Raw genomic sequence first — 18,687 nt, forward strand, 5'->3', positions numbered from 1 at the left:
TTCCACGTGTAGATCACCGACCACACGCCAAATGGCCCAATGACCACAAACAGCTCCGTATTTAAAATGAATTTAATATCTCAAAGGTGGACTTAACTTTTCCTAGAGGCTTTACATTTACATTATGTACAGAGAACATTTACAACGATGTACTAAAATACTCATGGGCTTCAAAATCAAATCGTTATTTCAGTCAAAGGTTTAAAGATCTTTGAAACAGTTACGCTGGGAAGTAGCAAAATGTGTGATCCAAACTGATTCATGTCTTAGGGGGGAAGTCCTGTAACACAATAAAAAAATAAAACTTTTAGGAAACAATAAAAAAAGAAATATGTGTATTTTAGTGAATTATCTAACAAAACATCTGCAATTTACATATCTTTTAGGACAGATGTGGAGAAACAGTGCTTGTTGTGTCATGACGTGACGTTTGCTTTAGAAAATGACTGTAATAGAGATCTGCAGATGAAAAACCCAGCTGGGAGTGACTCAGCAGCAAGTCTCAGTCTTTTATCATACAGAGTTCAGCTGAGGACACGAGTAAACAGATGATTATATTGACTGTTACTAAATCTACTGTAGCATGAAGAGACTTCTCCGCTGCATGCAGAGCATCACAAAAGCAGCGATGATACTAGAGGGTGGTGACGACTGATGGACACTTTAGTTTTAGCAGCTAAAGTAACTAGAAGCTGTTTATAGGAGAACGCTTAGGTTTGGAAAAAATATGCTTTATACACTGCACATGGTTTGTGTATGTGAATACATTCAGGTATTAGTAGTGACTTTATCAGTGCAAATGACTTTTTAATGTTCACTTTGATGTATTCCATCCACAACAACACTGTTAGAAAAAGCAAAATGGACAAAACCTTTGTCCAACCAGGAAAAAATAGAAACACACTCACTGAAGATCAAACTACCGTCAGTTTGGCAATGAATGATTAGACCTTTGTCTCAGTAATAAAGAGCTTAACAGCAAAGCTGAGCGATTACAAGTTCAGTATTATGATACTGTACACTGGTGCATTTAATACTGCACATAAATGTATGAAACACTTTCTGATACAAAAATATTTCCTCTAATGCAACGCATCTTGCATCGTAACAAAAACAGATCTATGAACACCAAAAGATAATCGTGACGTAATAAGAAATAAATTACTTATAAACAACAGGGTTTTTGCAGTATTGCCTCCGTTGGACAAGATTTGCCATTTCTACATTCCGGCTTAGCAGCGCCGCTTCCCTTGAAGCGGACTGTGTGTTCAGTAGTCGGCGCGGTCGGTCGTCTGCTGCCTCCGTGTGGACGCGGCCCCGCGCTCGTCCGCCTAGCTGATCTTCTGCAGCAGCTTCTCCTCGATCAGCTCGAACTGCACGCTGACCGACATCTCCGCCACGAACTGGTCGCAGCCCTCCTTCGTCACCTGTTTGCAGTACCTCAGGTCGATGTGGCAGATGCTCCCGCAGCGCTTGAAGTAGGCCAGCGACTGGTCCGTGACCCGGTTACACACTGCGGGGGGAGACGCGGGCGAGAGTGAGGGGGGCGAATGGTGCGTGAGGGGTCACCTGTGACACGCCTGGATTAATCTGCCCCCAGGATATTCCAAGGCCTGAATTCCAAAGGCCTCATTATTGTGATCGATGCTTTCATTTGCCTCTTAGCCGATTCCCTAATAGCCTTTGACTCCAGGCTTTTAACATTTAATGGTATTCCAGAGAGACAACAAGTATAAGATGGGATCCTAATGATCGAGCATCTGTGCAATTTGCTTCATAAACCACAATCTCTCAAATTACCACCAAACAACATCGCTTCTCCACCGACGGCGTTGATGATTTGCTCCACCGCCGGCTCCTACCTGACAGGTTGATGTCGGTGAGCGAGTCTCTGGTGGTCGTGCCCGCGGCCGTCAGGATGTTGACGGACTGGTCGGTGACGTGGTTGCAGTAGCTGAGGTCCAGCTTGGACAGCAGCGGCATGTAGCGGATGATGAGGCGCAGGGACGTGTCGGTGATGTCCAACCCCGCCAGCCGCAGGTCCTCCACGTTACGCAGCTTACTCCTGTTGTCCAGCTGACCTACAGCGTTTTCATACGCAAGATTTACTGTAATTAGGACACGTAGTTCACATTTCTGAGCATGAAATGTCCTTCATGGGTGGGAGGGTGGTACCTGGCCTGTTATCTGTAGGAGGAGACAGCAGGTCCCTCATCTGGGCGTCTTTCAGGCCCTCAACCCACTGAACGTCCAGAGTTCGCAGAAGGGGACAGCTGGAGGTGCAGAGAGCGGAGACGGCCACCCAGGAGCATCCTGACAACAGCAGCACACGCAGACCTGCGAGAACGCAAAGATCCGAAAGTCTCTGTTATTGCCCTAATGATACTCAACTTCAGGCTGGTTCTCCAGTTTCTCCATCCCGATGAAGGCAGGATTCATACTAATTAACCAAATTATCACGCTAAGTGAATAAAAAGCAACAAAAAAAGCATCTGAGTTCATCCATCTACATTCAGACGGCTCTCGGGACACAATTATCCACATGAAGGAGCCATATGGGAGCCTGTTACTGAAACACTGGGCTCATATTCACAAGGTTTCACAGAAACAACCGTTTGACTCCACCTCTGCCAGTTACAGGCTACACAGTGCTGTTTATCACGGTCGACTGTTCCACCTGGAAGTCTGTTGATGAGCCAGCTGAGCTGCTTCTTGGAGATGTTGGTCCAGCTGAGGTCCAGAGCCACCGGCTGCCTCCGGATGATGCCGCTCAGCATCAGCGGCGTGATGGACTTGCAGCGGTTCAGATTGATCTGCGTCCAGAGCCTCTTGTCGCAGCACCTGCATGGACACAGAGCGTGGGCGGTCAGGGCAGCGCCGCCGGGGGGAGGGCGCGCGTCGGACCCCGTACTCACCACCTGTTCCAGGCCCTGCAGACGCGCATGCACACACACAGGTCTCTGTGGGTCAGGTGGCCGAACACCAGCATCCACGTCTCCCGCCGCATCACGTGGGCCTCGCCGTCGCTCAGCGGCAGCCTGTCGGGCGGGGGGCTTATGGGCGGGGGCCGGATCACGTGCCGCTCCATTTGGATGCATTTCGGGGGCGACCTGCAGGGGAGCGGCCGGGGGCACATGGGCGTGACGGGCGTGACGGGCGTGACGGGCGTGACGGGCGTGACGGGCGGGCTTCTGTTCCAGCCCAGCGGCGAGTAGCCCCGCGGGGTCCCGTTCACCTCCCGGCCCCTCTGTCGCAGCCAGTCGCCCAGGTCGCTGCTGCTGTGGTTCAGAGGCCATGTAGGCTTCTGCTCGTCAACGTCACTCTCAGGTTCCGTTTTAACTGGCCTGCAGTTCTGATTGGCCAGACTGTCCTCAGTCTTCAGGGGTCGTCTGTTTTGATTGGCCACACCATCCTCCATCTTAAGAGCCTTACGGCTCTCATTAGTGATTAAATCCTCTGTTTTTAGTGGCTTACGGTTCTGATTGGTCACAGAGTCCTCATTCTTAAGGGGCCGTCGGTTGTGGTTGAGGAGACCGTCCTCTGTCTTCACGGACCCGTGGTTCTGATTGGTCAGACAGTCTTCCATCTTGATAATCTCCTGGTTAAAATTTTTGCTCAGCTCCTTGTTGAGGGGGCGTCGGCGCTGATGGCGGGCCTTCAGCTGAGCAAAGCTCCTCTCCTGAGCAGCTGCCATTTCACCGCTGGGTCCAGCTCGAGGCAGGGTGAAGCTGGGTAACGACTGGTCGCTCTCCCGGACTGCAGATGTTCTCAGCAATGGACTTAACAAGACTTTAGTTTTGTCTTCTAAAATGTCTCTCTGTTTTGCCAGCATCTCCTCTTCCTCTTCTTCTGGTTCCTCGTCGTCATACTCGTGTTTCTCTATTAAATGGAATCTGTCCAGGGAAAATCCATCGTCTTCATGATCCTCCAGGTCGTCATCGTCACCGTGATCGTTCTCTGTGTTGATATGACGCAGCACCTTTGGATTTAAGGGATCATCCAGTCTTAAAAGTTTCTTCTATGAAAAAGCAGAAGAAACGTCAATGGTTTTAGAATTTAATATACCTCGAAATTTTAAAAACAGTGGAGGGTCTTACCCTTTTTTTCACAATGACAGGTTCTTCGTTCGTGTCGAAAAGTTTCCTCTTTTTGCGCAGCGGGTTTTCCTCGAGCCTCGGCCGAGGAGGCCCGTCCAGCGACAGCAGCGGGGACCGTTTCCTCGGGGGCTCCTCGTCCTTCCTCTTCAGGATCTCGTCCCGATCTGCCTTTCTCTTCACAGCGGACGTGGCCGTCAGAGCAGCAAAGGTTGCGGCCGCCACGATGGGCAGGTCGGGCTCCTCTTTCAAATCCCGGTTCAAGCGCGGCTCCTTCAGCAGCGAGCCAGGAAGGTTTGACGCGTACTTAAATCCTGGCCCCCTTTTTTGCTTTGAGGCCAAAAGATTAGAGGGAGAAACACTTTATTTCTCTTGTTCTGGATTAGAGGTGCAATCAGCTGTTTGTGAAACCAATACAGATGCTTACTTTCCCCGTTTTCCCTGCGTGGTTGCACTTCGGGCACTCCCAGCAGTTTGGCAACTCATCATTCACTACGCCATTTGAATCCTTAACCTGAACAGGCAACAAACAGTCATTACACACAAGGAAAGAAGCATGGTAAGAACAAAACGTTATAATTATTACGTGAGGATTGAGCATTTGACCTTAAGACAGTTGGGATGAACTATCTCGTTACAGATGGAACACTCCATGAGCATCAGGTTAAACTTCTCCTCGTCATCCTCCACAGTGTCCTCCTTCCCTGCCTCGCCACAGATGAGACACACTGCTGTGTGGGGCAGAACCGGCTGGAGAGAGTCAACACACAAGGCAGAACATGAGGCAACTTCAATTGTCACTAAATAACACTTTTGGTCCATAGTGTTCTAGTTTTACTACCAACAAATAGGCCGATGTGGCCGTGAAAGCTCATCAAGATGCCTTAAAGGCGACGCAGGTTTATAGTGGTAGATGAAATCCCAGTCTACCGACATTAACCCTGCTGCTGGTTTGATTGTTGCAGCCAGTCCATATATACTAAAGCTTCAGCAATCATCCGTCTCTCTCCAAGGTGCTGAAAAATTCAAACGTTGCTGCTGCTGCTGCCACTACTTTAGCTTTATTACAGGTGTCATTACTGCAACTATTGTTACCATAGAAACCACCTTGCACTGCCCTGGTAAGCGTGATGGACCCAACCAAACCAGAGTGTTTCAAAAAGCAAAAGTATGAAGTGGTTTTAACAGTTAAATCATCATCATTAGATCACTTGATGAGACCAATGTGAGGAATGTACTCACTGCAATGCACTGCCTCATGATGCAGGACTGCTTCATGCGACCGGGCCCACCAAACTTCTTCATGTCTTTACAAAAGTGGCATTCCCCACACTCCGTCCGCAGGCACGCCTCACACTTTCGACAGCGCGTTCTTCTCCTCCTGGCGCCAGATGTTCCCCGCGTAGCCGACAGCTTGACTGCTGATGCAGGGGAAGCTGCCATCTTAGGTTTCGGCCGGTTGGGAAGCCGGGGCTAAAGGATCATAAGTTTACAGTGAAATTCATGAAATGAAATAATGAAAAGCTCTGACAAACATGATATTACAAAAGCATCTATTCAACTTTGCACTTTTTGTTTTTAGTTTTTAGGTCCAGACCCAAGCACGTAGAAAAAAGGAAACAGCACCTGCATCTATGCGTCCGCACACAGAAAGTACATCATCACACACAGATCTGCTTGAAACACGCAGCCTACAAACACATTATTCATGACTGTGAAAGCACAAGATCCAGGAGAAAACAAACACACATCAACCACGTCCCCAGAGGCATCCTCCAAATTTAGCCCTTCACTTGCTTGCATGTTTCTACTTCAAAGAGGAACTGCACTTATAGTTACATTTCACACATGGATCACTAGGATCCATTATTCTGTTTTAGAGGGTGAGCAGACTGATTTATAATAGCACACACTCAATGTGCTCTATTTCACAGAAGTGCATAATAAAGACTAGATGCCTTTGATCTGCATCATTATTGTTCTTTTCTTACATATTCTGCTCCTTCAAGCTTTGAATCCAACCACAACAATGTATTTTAACATGAAACCACATTTAAAAAAAAAGAAGCCAAGCACAGCTTGAGAGAGAATGTGTAGCTATGTATGAGATGAAATAAACAAGAACAACGGGTGCAAAACGCTGCAGCGCTTGGAAAGGAAGATCAGATTTCTTTAGTTGCATCGGCAGTGCACATTTTCCTAGCACCAGCATAGCAACAGCCACGTCCCGTTCCCTAACAGAACAGTCTGTGACACACAGACTTGTAACCAATAAGAACTGTAATGAGAGCCTCGAACAGAAAGGCTCAATCTTAGGCATATTCTAATATGTTTCTCCAACAATAGCCATGAAGCAGAGTGACACAGGGAGTCAGATATGTGGTTACCAGACAGGATTAGAGTGAGATATTATGTGTGTGTGTGAGTGGGGGGGGCAGTCTGCACTGGGCTGTTCTCGAGGTATTTATGTGGATTACATACAGTAGGGACACCAAAATAGGACCAGATATGTCAGCAAGTGGAACCGGATCTGTGACCGAGCTGGTCCCCGGGTACAGGTTGAAAGGGATCAGACTTCTAAAGGCGTTGTGGCACAAACTCATTTTTAATGTCCACCTGTAACTTGAACCGGGGCCAGAGATGAAAATATAAACTGGGTAACAGATCAGGGATAGCGGCCCATATTGTCCACTAAGTCCCTTCTAAACCCCCCACTGTCTGCTAAGTGGGTGATCCCTAAAGCAGATATCCCTCTGATGCTCAGAATGTAAAACCACGAGAGCTCGACAACAACACCGGCCACGGACCCAACTGTCTCCGTCTCAGTCGCTAGCCTGCGCCTGCTCGGCTGCCGGGGGCTGAGCCGTGCACACCTCTGCACACGTGTCCTGTAAACGCAGCAGACGAGCGTCCAGCTAGAACTTCAACTTCAAGTATGGCCCAGTGGGCACAAACTGCAGAAACAGCAGGACTTCTTATATCATCAAAGCAGGAAACAGAAAACTTTTAGGACATTTCATTTTCCTTTTACCTCCATCTTCTCAAAGAATAAGTCTGCAAACAATTGTCTTGGCAACAAACTGGGTTCACGAGTTCTAGGAAGGATTACTTTCCTGTTAAGCTTCAGAGGTGACATACTGTATGCCGCAAATCTAATGGCGCCACAATGTGTAGCTGCTCAAACGCACATTTAAAATCAGAGAAGCGCATCACACAGCGACTGAGGCGAAGCCTCCGGCAGCTACAGTAACTGTGGAGCAGCTACACGCAGGACTGGACTGAGAAACAGAAAACAGTTTCAGTCGATCCGGCGCAGAACTCCTGAAAATGCTGCAGAAGTATGTCAGCGAAACCAATTAAATGAATGAGTGAATCTTCAAGTGTTCAAACTGCTCCGCAGCGACGGCATAAAAACAGCTGCATGAGCATGGAGCAAATTCAATTTAAAATGATTCATGATATAATGTATGTGCAAGCAAACCAGACATTTACACTCAAGGAAATAAACATAAATCATGCTCCTTAACACATTCAGCAATAATAATCCCTTTTGGTCTAGGTTACATATTCAAACATGCAAGCTTTTACAATCAAACCATGACGCCACGGTTTGATTGTATTTTCTGTCTCAACGTGATTTCCAATTCCTCTGCTTCTCTCCTTTGAAACAACCAATAGCAGCCCTGAGGCTCTGAGCTACAAAAACACAGCCTTCTCCTATCGCTGAATTCATCTGGCAGAAACCCACGAGCATGCACACACACAGAACCATCAAAAACCCAAAGCCTTAGCACGGAGAGTGGACGGAATCAGCGCCACGCTCTCCAGGTAGCTCCATTTCACTGCTGCCCTGTGATGCTGCTCGCTGCTCTGCCTAGCGCGAGCATTCCTCTGGTGGCCTCGCTACGCCTGCTGCAGGGGACCGGTGCGCTAACCTGCTCAGAGTCTGAGTCGTAGTCCTCATCGTCCGCGCTCAGCGACATGGCCATGGCTGCTTTTCACACACTGTCCAGCTCACAGCGCACTGACATGGCTGCAGTATCCCACTCCTTCTACTCGTGCTACTGCTGCCTGGCCTACAGCCCTCCCTCCTGCTCCCCAGCTCCACAATACCACAAGCAGATGTAGGAAACACAGACAAGCCTGCCTCATTAATATGGATTAGCTCCCTGAAAAAAGAGGAGGGGTGCTGGGACGCGTGGGGCCAATGGAAGGCCGCGCTGCACCAGAATATGTGCTGGGGGGTGGATGTCCGTGTCCAATGAGGAGAGAAGATGCAGAAATGGTGTTGTCATATTCAAAATGAGTATTGTGGGGAGAGGCGCATAGTGTCTGCACAGCCAATAGAGCCAGATGGCATCTCATTACAAAAGGCAAACACAAAGCAGCCCCACAACCAGCAGCTGGTCCTTGGAGGGTTGGGTGGAGGTGATTCAGAAGGTCCACAGAACCAACAGAAATCACTTACAAATAGTCATATCCAACAGCAAACGCTTCTATCTCTGTTACACAATGGAAACATCTAATATACAAAAATATTAAAGAGTACAATAAAACCAAGCAGAATAGAGTAAATGAAGCTCATGCAAACTATAATAGCTTTACATTCTAATACTAAAACTAATAATTTTGACCAAATTTATTTTTCTAAAACCTCAAGTTTAATGTGTTTTACAGCTGCTTTTCTAAAGATGTGATGAAATCATACATACTGTATATATACACCACTGCTGCTGCACCAGTGTACACAGGCCCAGGACACGTCTCACTGACGCTGATAAGTTCTTACCTTCGTGCTTTTCTTCGGCCAGGACACTACAGGAACGCCGGTAATGGCGAACTTGGGGTCATCGTCAGCATGTTCCTTTAAGGCAACCTGTACAGGCCCAGAGCAAAGCACACAGGCGTGTTTGAAGCTCAAACACACTTGTTGGTGTCATCCTGCTGTTTCCTACCTTCATGTCCTCCAGCAGACCCTGTGGGTCCTCTATCCCCTCTGGAACACATTTCTTATTTTCAGGGAGCGACTCCAGCTTCTCGACCAGCGTCCTGAGTCCGTTCAGCTCAAACTCCGTCAAATGCGTCCATTTGCTCAGAGACTCTGACGCTGGAGAGTCCAACGGGGTTTTGGGGAAATCTAGACACACGGAGCCCGGATTACAGCTGTCCTCAGAGTCCACAGATAACGCGGCTTTGAGCTGCTGGCCCTTTCCCTCAGGTGAGCAGGGGCCGTCCTGCGAGTCCTCATTCATGTCCTGACTCCTCGAGTCAGAGAATGGGCTCTCTGTGTTGGTCTTTGTCTCATCATCTAAAGGGTGGGAGTAAAAAAATGAAATTAACAACAACAAAGATGTCTGCAATACATACGTATATCTGAAATGCTGCTGCAGAGTGTTAGACACAGCACAGCCAACGAAGAGCAGAAATGTCATTCATTATTAACATCTAATAAGAGATTTAGCAACTGAGGAGAGCTAATTTTACCTTTGATTAAAGAGTAGTGCTGTATCCACTGACACACAAGAGATATAACACAACAGCCACATTACTTTATATTACACACCCATTAGTACCGGCTCTTTGCGGGTCTCCTGGGAAAGGTAGGACCTTTTGGTCAGGCAGTGTAGATATCGCTCCAGCACGTACCAGCATATTTCATAGTAGAACGGAAAACGAAACTTGGACCGAACCTGAAAACAGGAGCAAACGCATTTGTTTACTTCAACGGCTAATCTTGTTATTTTCCGTAACCCGACGCCTGGACGTGGACCGAACGCGTCCTCCCGCTGCAGGTCTGTGCTTTCATATGCCCGCGTTCAGGCAGGAAGCAGCTTGCTGACAGCGGCATCAGGGTAAAGAGACAACATTACTCACTGCAGTACAGTATGTTGTGTTCTATCACGGGCAGACACTTTCCTCTCTTGTGAACACACAAACAAACATGCACTCTATCAGGAACAAACCTGCAATCTGAGAAGACAGGCTTCAGCTCTGAGATGCGATTGCTAATCTGTTGAAACTATTTATCTTTAAAACAGCCTGAAGAACCAAACATGCTATATTTACCTATAAAAGCTAGTCTTTAAAATGAGCCCTACCTTGGTCCTGTTCTCTATCTCGTGAATTGTAAGCTGCATTGGAATATTGAAGCTGTGCAGGATGTTGCCTCCAAACACCAGCGTGTCCTTAGGAGTATAGACAGCATGGATCCACCCTTGAACACAAGATGAATAAGATCAGGAAAATATCAGGAAGGTAAAGACAATTAAATGCAAATGCACAGAACTAGATGTACTGAGTAGTGGCACTGGTAGCATCACATTTCTGTGCATTCACGTGTCAGCATTCCTGCTGGATACTTTGAAACGCATCCCACTCTGCCAACACACCAGATGGGATGAAGAAGGTGTATCCTTGTTGAAGCTCCACTCTCTGGCACCCCTCTGTGCGGTCTCCCAGGAAGATATCGCTCTGTTTGCCCGACAGAACCCAGTCCTCGTACAGAGCAAGGTTATGATTAGTTGGAGGCACCAGCCAGAACACCTGATGACAAGCCGAGTTGTAGAGGTTATACCTTTAAATGTGTCATGTATTAAACTATGAGCTACACTGTCAATAGCACAAAGCACAAAATATCTAGTACATATACACTTATCTTAAACTACTTACTTTCTGTCCCTTGAATACGTGATACCAAACTGACGTTCCCCCAAAGTCAATATGAAAGTCTGTGTAGCAACCCTTCACACTCATCAAACAGTACCTGAAACAGGAACAAAGCAACAAAGCCATTTAAAATGAATATTAGGTCACATTATTATCTGCTCTACTTGTGTGGAGAAACACAGACTGTTAGACTGCCTCATTTGTGCAGGCAATACAAAACCAAACCGCAAGAAAATGCTCACAAGAGCACTTTTGTTCGCAACAGGACGCCAGTCCTCTGGAAATTAACTGGAGAATAATTAACACCATGAGACCTAAATGAGACGCTAATTTGGCTCCAGTGAAACAGCTCTGATAATTATAAAAAATGTAAACAGAAATGAATCATTTGTGTGCTGCTCGCTCTGGATCAAGAAAACGCAATATGTTACAAATGATAACTTGTGCACGTGAAAACTGCAGGAATAAGTGTGAGAACATGCTGCAGCACACAAAGTGATGTCCACAGTGGAGCAGTGGTTTCAGCATCAGCTGAAGTCGGCTGGTAGAAACATGCCACTAGTGATGGCACTGACATAAAAATACAGGATGGAATAAAGCTGTAAACATTATATCTACGCATTCCAGTCTGTACAGACCAATGTCCATCAACGAATACCAACAAACCAATAATACATTTTATATTATTAAAATTAAATAAAGCAACATAGAGGAGAAAAGTGAGCTAATTAAGGTTTGATGGGAGGGAATACAAGCAACTGTGGTTAAAAAGAAAAGGCTCAATCAGATTTGTTTCTGTGTACGAGTGATGGCAGCTGATTGGCTGAGAGGTGTCTGTGCACTCAGACCACAGCTGGTATAAACGATCCTCCTCCGTGAAGAACTCTGCTGCCTAGCAACAATCTGGAGGTGGATAACGCTGACAGCATGCAGCTCTCTCCCATGATGAGAGGAAGATGGGAAATGAGAATTTCTATTTAACAATAAGCAACCAGTGTTTTTTATCTGTCAACACATTTTATAAACTTACAGACATCTCTAGAAAAATGCAAATACAAAGTCAAACCTTTGCACTTTAGGATACTTCATCTCTGAGATTACATTGGTGGCTTCTGTTTGGCTTTGTATCAGATCTGGAGGCCACATATTGTCCACCCAGTCGACCTGATCCACCTGCGATTGAGCAAAACTACACTTTAAAAAGAGCACCAGAGCTGTGGCCCTAAACCATTTGAAAGAGTATGACCATATATTACCACTGTAGGTCGCTTGATGAAGTTTTCCAGCTTAGTGTGGCTGAACTCCAAGCTGATGACGTTGAACAGTTTGTCCCGTTCTTCCTCCGGTGTCTCATAGTAACGGACAAACTGAGCCATGCTCATTTCAGAGCCTTTCTGAGTGCTCACATCCATAACGTCCACTGACCGACGACTGCCTGCAAACAGGGAACAACATGAAATCAGACTATGGCCAGGTCCACTGTAATATTCTACAATCTGTCTGTAAGTTGGTATAATTATTGACAGATTTATATATAGAACATTTCCACCATTGAAATCTGATTCCCTTCATGGGAGACTGCAGTTTCCTTATATCCATGTATTTCCCTGTCTTTCCACTAGATGGAGAAACTGTGCCGCAATCGTTTTTAAATTTACATGGGTCTATTACACAGTTTGTAATATGTTACAAATAAATAATAATTAAATAATTAATCAGGAACATTTAAATAAAAGCATGAAATAACAAATGGAAGGATAATTTAAACAAGTACATGGCTCAGAATGTGGGAAGTTAACCATCACACATAACATTTTATTACATGCAAAAAAAAAAAAACTGAAAAGATGTTTACAGACAAGTGTCTGCAGTAAACCTTCCTACCATTTACAGAAATGACAAGTCAAAATCACTATCCAGCCCACAGCATTGGACTATGTCTCCCTCAACTAACACTGAAGTGATAAGAAAAAAAACTTTGGATAAGACAGTGTAATAGTTTACACATTACACATTACACGTGTTTGGGGTGCCTCTAATCAGCCTCTCACAACTAACCAGTGCAGATTTATTAGATTAATTATTGTTATTTTGAGCATCTCACTCACTCACCACCCTCCCTAGTTGTTACTCCATCAATTTGAATAGATATTTCCTGTAATGGCATCTGGGACGCCCCCCCTCTTCTATACACACATATATCTAAATGTTAAATCAGTAATAATATAAAATAAAATATCTTGCATTTGATTTAGTGTAAGTGTCAAATTCTAGCTACTTACCAACTAAACCTTTAATTTCACTCACTGTAAATTCTGCATCAGGCATTCTGTGTAAATAAAAGTCAGAGAGACAGACAGTGTTCAGTTAATGAGTCACATGGTTGCTATGTATGTAAAAGCATAAGTTTATATACATTTTCAAATATTATCTCATGTCTGTAAACCAAGAATTCACCTATATGGCTTCTTACCTTATCCCTAATCCATCTTTCTCCTTAAAAATCAGTGGGATTCTGAGAGCCTCCCTTTGCACATATTCATAGGTGAAGTCTGCAAAACAGTGTGAGCCTTATTAAAGCACATCTGGTCATAAGAGCAGGATATCTGTCAATCAAAGGGCACTCAACTGTGAGATATGTAATAACGAGCAACAACAGCTAATGAAAAGGCGTTACTTTACCTTTGCCGTCCATCCAGCGGACAAAGTTCGCGTTGTAACGGTCACTGGCGAGCTTTTCCTCGACACTAAACCCTCGGATGTTCGCGATCTCCTCGACATCTGACAGATCCTCGTTCTCGTCGTACATCCTCCGGCAGATGGAGCGCTGCCATTGAAAACGACACGATTTACAGGCGAAGCGAAACTCCGTCCCAACGCACAGCCCGTCCGCTCCACATGCAGCCCAATCAACATCACTCAAACACCTAAATAGTGCTTTGACTAACTTTAAAACTGGAGCAATGGCTCACATTCACTTTTCGATTTCCACGTTGCTACAGTAGCGTTTTTCCTCAAAGTGACGTTCAGTAGATTACGCATTATTGGACACTTGTGCTGGGAGAAGGCAGCGCCTCGGGCGTTATTGCTGTCAGATTAAATGCTTTGCGGGATTTCAAAGACCCATGCTGGCTCATCTTTCTAACAGTTCGTCGAACTAATGCACGCATGAAACAAGTTATTGCACGTGCAATCCGTTATCGGTCGCTTGCACACGCGGCCTCGAACTTGAGTCCGTGCAGGACAAACGTCCCAACATTTCCAATCTCCAGCGTTAGCTTAGCTAAGTAATTAGCTCGCTGCCAGTCTCGCTTCATAAGCTAACGTTAACACGGCAGATGGTACACACCAGCCTGCGTCCAGACTCGGCGCACGTTTCCACGGCCTGAGCCATCGTCCGTGTTAATATTTCCGCGTCACTCGGTTTCGCGATGGTGTCTCCGTGCGCAGGGAAGTTAAAGAAGCACTTAGCACGCTTTTCAGGTTCAAAACAAGGGAACCATGTTTTTGTGTATTACGTCACCGCCAGGAACCAAAACATTGTTGGACAACGTCACGGCATGTCAGTCCAGCGCTTTTCATCTGTTTTACAGAGAAACGCCGTCACATCAATTTCACCACGGCTTGTTTGTGGTCCAGCGTGTTTCGAGCAGCTTTAATCGCATGACTAGATCCACCGTGGTCAGAAAAAAAGCCAGGCGGTAACAGAGTGTATTTATCAAAGGAACAGCTCTATATTCACTTTCATTCATTGTAATAGTAATACTTTGTGTGTGTTGGACGTTACGTGCACCACGTGGGCTGCTCCCCAGCCCGCTTAAATGTTAATAAAACATTAAATTTAAGATAATATATAATATGAGCGTAGTAATTGCTTTATAACTCTGGATGGAGCGTTAACTTTATTGCACACTGAGCAAAAGCGATAGTTTACTGAGCAGCGGATGTTGTCCTCGGCGCAAAGCCTTGTGGGTAGTGTAAGGTGCACGCACCCGCCGGAGTGTGTGAGTGTGGTAGAAAAAAAATAGCTTCCGCAGTTCTGTCGGCTTGCGAGGTTTCATGCACTTGTGCCCGGTTAGCATGCTGAACGCTGATTAAGTAGGTAACTACGCCGGCGCCGTTCGTGTCGTTCACGCTAAAACATGACTCTGAGCGAGCATTCGCTGCAGGCACTTTCCTGGAGGAAGCTGTATCTAAGTCGAGCTAAACTGAAGGCTTCCAGTCGGACGTCGGCGCTGCTTTCTGGTTTTGCTATGGTAACGATGCCTCCCAGCCATTCCCTCATTCCCCTGTGAATGAGTCGGTCACGTTCCCCCGTGGTGACGTTTGCGTGGAGTTGTGACCTGTTGTGTGTTCACAGGTAGCCATGGTGGAAGTGCAGCTGGACAACAGCTACCCCTACCCCCCCGCGCTGCTCATCGCCTTCAGTGCCTGCACCACGGTCCTTGTGGCCGTCCACCTGTTCGCACTGATGGTCAGCACGTGTATTCTGCCTAACATAGAGGCGGTCAGCAACGTCCACAACCTCAACTCTGTGAAGGAATCGCCACACGAGCGAATGCACCGACACATTGAACTGGCGTGGGCTTTTTCCACGGTCATCGGCACCTTGCTCTTCCTCGCTGAGGTGGTTCTTCTCTGCTGGGTGAAGTTCTTGCCCGTGAAGCCCAACAAGTCCAGCAATAACACAGTTTCCTCTGGTGTGGCGGCTGCTATTACCTCAACCTCTATCATGGTTCCTTTTGGTCTAGTCTTCATAGTCTTTGCTGTGCATTTCTACCGCTCCTTGGTCAGCCACAAAACTGACAGACAGTTCCAGGAGCTGGAGGAGTTGTCCAACCTCACCCGGCTTCAGAACGAGCTGGACAACAGAGGGGAGTCGTCCATTCTACAGTCTCCGAGCTCACAGTTCCCATAGACGCAGATCCTTGGTGGGATTCTAGTCACGTGGGCTCCTACTTGCCAGAAGCCACTTTAAAGACTTCTCCTTTTTTACAGAAATGAAGACATGTCTCACATCTTTATTGTGAAGTTTACTTTTGTGAAGAGTTGTTTTTAGAATACGTTTGACTAATTGAACACACAAATCTGACACGATGCATGTAACTTGAAAGTGGTAAGTCTTAACTGTGATAGTTGCTGGATTTATATCTTAAAATGGGGCAGACTTCTGAATGATGTGTTGAAATCCTGTCTGTTGCCTGCTGCATTTATTTAGCTCTTAATATATATAGTGTCTTGTTGTGTTTTGTAAACCCCAAGTATTTAACTGTGTCTATGGTTCATTGTATTGTTCACCATCTGCAGTACTAATGCCTGCTATACACTGACTTGTCAGCTGCAAACACAGTATTAGGAGAATATATTTCCCACCTTCTGTAGCACTTCCTCTGACAATAAAATGATCATTTAAAAACCATTTGGATTTTTTATTTAAAAACACTTTATTTGTAATTATTTATGTAACTTACATGCAGTCATTGATAATAGAACACAAGTCACAACTAAACATTTAGCTATTTCAACTGGTTCTGTATGATAATGAATGTATATGTATGTTCTTGATAATTGATAGATTTGTACATTCTTGAAAGTTAATGTTTTTAAAATTCCACATACAGAATAATTAGATATTTCATTTTAATCTGAAAACCCATTTTCTTATATACAGGGGTTTGTGTTCTAGTATTTTTTAAAATATTTAAGAAACTGTTGGATAAGAGTTTGGATTAAATAGAAGTATGGGTACTGTGCATTGTATAATGAACTGCTCAACCAACAACAAGTTCAACCATTCAAGCACTATGAGAGTGCACCAGATATGAAAATATAATGCAAATATTTTCGCAAAGCTAAATATGCTGCACATCGTTTATTAGTTTTCACGAGTGTGTGTATGGTAGACTGGAACTTGCTGCTTCCGGAATCTTGCTTCTTTTCAGTAACACTGTCCAAAACAGGCTGACTTGGCTTCCCTTAAAACCAACTGCATGTCCATCAGCTGCACCTTTAAAAGAAGACATGTTCATGTTTAAATCAAATTTAAAGACGTAGTTGGTTGTCTATGAAAATGGTGATAATCTAGTCATTATTAAATATATATGGCCGCGTAAGTAAGAAAAATTTAAATGGTGTACCTGTGGAATTGGATACTTAGGTGGTGTCAGTGCTTCATCTCTTCTAAAATCAGACAGGGTTCCACATTTTGCTACTCCTTCCACCCAAAAGCCTTCATAAAGTTGGCCTTTGTCAGAATAGTAGAACTTCCCACTGCCGTTCTTCTTGCCATCTCTCCAGGCACCTTCATACCAATTTCCATTTTCTTAGATAAAGTTTGGAAGATAAAGGTTGTGAAGATTTTTTTCACCACTTACTTAAAATGTATTCAGTAATTGGCAAAATGTACTGTAAAATAAATTGGCCTGTACCAAATCGAATGATGCCCTGCCCATGTTTCTTATCTTTCCACCACTCTCCCTCATAGATATCTTCATTCTCATAGTACATTCTCCCCCAGCCACTCCGATGGTCCTCATTCCACTCCCCTTCGTAAACTGATGAGTTATTGTAAAAGTAGGTTCCATACCCCTAATGAGAAAAACGTGAAAACATATAAAACTTTAACTATATTAAATCATTTGTACTGTAACTGAAGTTTGTGTATGGTCGATAATGAAACACATACATGTTTCTTTCCATCTTTCCATCCACCAGCGTACTTCTTTGTAAATGCTTTAGTTTCTGGGAGTAGTACACTGTAGGTACCATATCCATCAGGCTTTCCAAATTGCCACTCTCCATTGTAAATGGCTCCAGACTCCTTCCAAACCTGAGTCCCTTTACCTTAAAAGATTAATAAGCAACATTTTTAACAATTGTACAACCAAAATATGTAGTAATTCATATCATGGTACATGGTATTAACTAACTAGTCAAAGTCAAATCAAAGTCTGCTTTATTTTCAGTACAACCCTATGTTTCAGACACAGTGTATAAAAAAATATGTTACTCTCAAACCGGTAATTACAATCCGTACAACAATATATAAAAATATAAAAGAAACTTCAGCATGAAGGGTGGACATACAAGACAATGATAGACATATGAGTTTATTCTAGTTACTGTAAGGAAATGGTATCTCACCGTGCTTTTTGTTGTCCTGCCACTCTCCAGTGTATTCATTTCCACTGACAGAGAAAACCGTGTGCCTCGGTCCACATTTCTGTGACTTAACATCCAACCATGTTGAGAATGACTGATGTTTCTGAGATGTTTTGATATATGGCATGATTGTATATTAAGGTATCTTGATGAAACCGCTGCAACATCAATAATAAGTTAGATCCATGAGGCTGTAAATGGTATTTGTTATAATTACTAAACTTGTTTGTTTGCCAAACTTTTTTTAAGGTGAACTAAACCGCACATTCATTTTATCAATTCATTTTCCTTCAAATACATTTGTTTCAGTCTATGATGAAGTAGATTTCGTTCTAATTTTCATTAGCAACTTTTTCACCGCTAACTAACTCTACCTGCCGCTAATTAGCCTTAGCATCAGCTGCTAACTACGGAATGCTAGCCACTGTAAAAAAGGTAAAAGCAGCATTTTAAAGCGCATGCAAAGGAAAACACTTATACCTTAGCGATGTTTCCAACCGGATAATCAAACCCAGCAAACTCAGGCCAATCAGCTACGTAAGCTGGGACATGCCGTGCAGTTAGAAGAACCTGAACTTCACTTTTACTTTTTACCAGACAGCTGGTGTCCGCCGAGAAGAAAGCGGAGCATTCGCTGTATCCTAGCAACAGCAGCGCGTCCCTCACTTTGTGCAATGTAAAATAAATAAAATGTAAAATTATATTTAGAGTTAACGGTATCTGGCGTGACATATAATACACATGTAGCCGTATTTAATTATTTATT

The 18,687-nt window shown here is 44.6% G+C and overlaps 3 protein-coding genes across 6 annotated transcripts; 1 reads left to right on the top strand and 2 right to left on the bottom strand.

Annotated features, from left to right (window-relative positions):
* Nucleotides 1–54: 54 nt before the first annotated feature.
* Nucleotides 55–14,305, bottom strand: LOC114866505 (lysine-specific demethylase 2B). Of its 3 annotated transcripts, none has more exons than XM_029168339.3 (21): nt 14,110–14,305; nt 13,443–13,587; nt 13,234–13,312; nt 13,043–13,089; nt 12,017–12,195; nt 11,827–11,933; nt 10,764–10,857; nt 10,484–10,637; nt 10,193–10,308; nt 9,658–9,784; nt 9,050–9,402; nt 8,884–8,970; nt 5,337–5,567; nt 4,701–4,844; nt 4,522–4,608; nt 4,098–4,424; nt 2,916–4,018; nt 2,678–2,841; nt 2,176–2,337; nt 1,863–2,081; nt 55–1,513 (listed from the first exon to the last, which is right to left on the bottom strand). In XM_029168339.3, the coding sequence occupies exons 1-21, from the start codon at nt 14,152–14,154 to the stop codon at nt 1,332–1,334; spliced, it is 4,152 nt and encodes a 1,383-aa protein (XP_029024172.1). In that variant the 5' UTR covers nt 14,155–14,305; the 3' UTR covers nt 55–1,331. The 3 variants fall into 3 exon arrangements, with proteins under 3 accessions (XP_029024172.1, XP_055369156.1, XP_055369157.1); XM_055513181.1 differs by having other exon boundaries at nt 4,098–4,432; nt 4,521–4,608; XM_055513182.1 differs by lacking the exon at nt 14,110–14,305 and adding an exon at nt 13,733–13,754 and having other exon boundaries at nt 4,098–4,432; nt 4,521–4,608.
* Nucleotides 14,306–14,356: 51 nt separating this feature from the next.
* On the top strand, nt 14,357–16,179 carry orai1b (ORAI calcium release-activated calcium modulator 1b). The gene is made up of 2 exons (XM_029168348.3): nt 14,357–15,016; nt 15,121–16,179. The coding sequence occupies exons 1-2, from the start codon at nt 14,903–14,905 to the stop codon at nt 15,676–15,678; spliced, it is 672 nt and encodes a 223-aa protein (XP_029024181.1). The 5' UTR covers nt 14,357–14,902; the 3' UTR covers nt 15,679–16,179.
* A 438-nt stretch (nt 16,180–16,617) lies between these two features.
* On the bottom strand, nt 16,618–18,568 carry morn3 (MORN repeat containing 3). Of its 2 annotated transcripts, none has more exons than XM_055513189.1 (6): nt 18,402–18,568; nt 17,904–18,112; nt 17,446–17,603; nt 17,189–17,348; nt 16,898–17,082; nt 16,618–16,767 (listed from the first exon to the last, which is right to left on the bottom strand). In XM_055513189.1, the coding sequence occupies exons 2-6, from the start codon at nt 18,046–18,048 to the stop codon at nt 16,699–16,701; spliced, it is 717 nt and encodes a 238-aa protein (XP_055369164.1). In that variant the 5' UTR covers nt 18,049–18,112; nt 18,402–18,568; the 3' UTR covers nt 16,618–16,698. The 2 variants fall into 2 exon arrangements, with proteins under 2 accessions (XP_055369164.1, XP_029024180.1); XM_029168347.3 differs by having other exon boundaries at nt 17,904–18,079; nt 18,402–18,567.
* Between the last annotated feature and the right edge of the window lie 119 nt (nt 18,569–18,687).

Source organism: Betta splendens, chromosome 12 (genome assembly GCF_900634795.4).
Source record: "Betta splendens chromosome 12, fBetSpl5.4, whole genome shotgun sequence".
Lineage (NCBI taxonomy): Eukaryota > Metazoa > Chordata > Actinopteri > Anabantiformes > Osphronemidae > Betta > Betta splendens.

Excerpts from the sequence above, each read along its gene's own strand:
- LOC114866505 (XM_055513181.1), bottom strand. The coding sequence starts at position 14,154 with ATGGCTCAGGCCGTGGAAACGTGCGCCGAGTCTGGACGCAGGCTG. Across the intron at positions 9,403-9,657 it reads CAAAGAGCCGGTACTAATGG|ATGATGAGACAAAGACCAAC; the intron begins GTGTGTAATATA and ends CCCACCCTTTAG. Across the intron at positions 8,971-9,049 it reads GTCTGCTGGAGGACATGAAG|GTTGCCTTAAAGGAACATGC; the intron begins GTAGGAAACAGC and ends GGGCCTGTACAG.
- orai1b (XM_029168348.3), top strand. The coding sequence starts at position 14,903 with ATGACTCTGAGCGAGCATTCGCTGCAGGCACTTTCCTGGAGGAAGCTG. Across the intron at positions 15,017-15,120 it reads TGCTTTCTGGTTTTGCTATG|GTAGCCATGGTGGAAGTGCA; the intron begins GTAACGATGCCT and ends GTGTGTTCACAG.
- morn3 (XM_055513189.1), bottom strand. The coding sequence starts at position 18,048 with ATGCCATATATCAAAACATCTCAGAAACATCAGTCATTCTCAACATGG. Across the intron at positions 17,604-17,903 it reads GCAGGACAACAAAAAGCACG|GTAAAGGGACTCAGGTTTGG; the intron begins GTGAGATACCAT and ends TAATCTTTTAAG. Across the intron at positions 17,349-17,445 it reads GGAAAGATGGAAAGAAACAT|GGGTATGGAACCTACTTTTA; the intron begins GTATGTGTTTCA and ends TTTTCTCATTAG.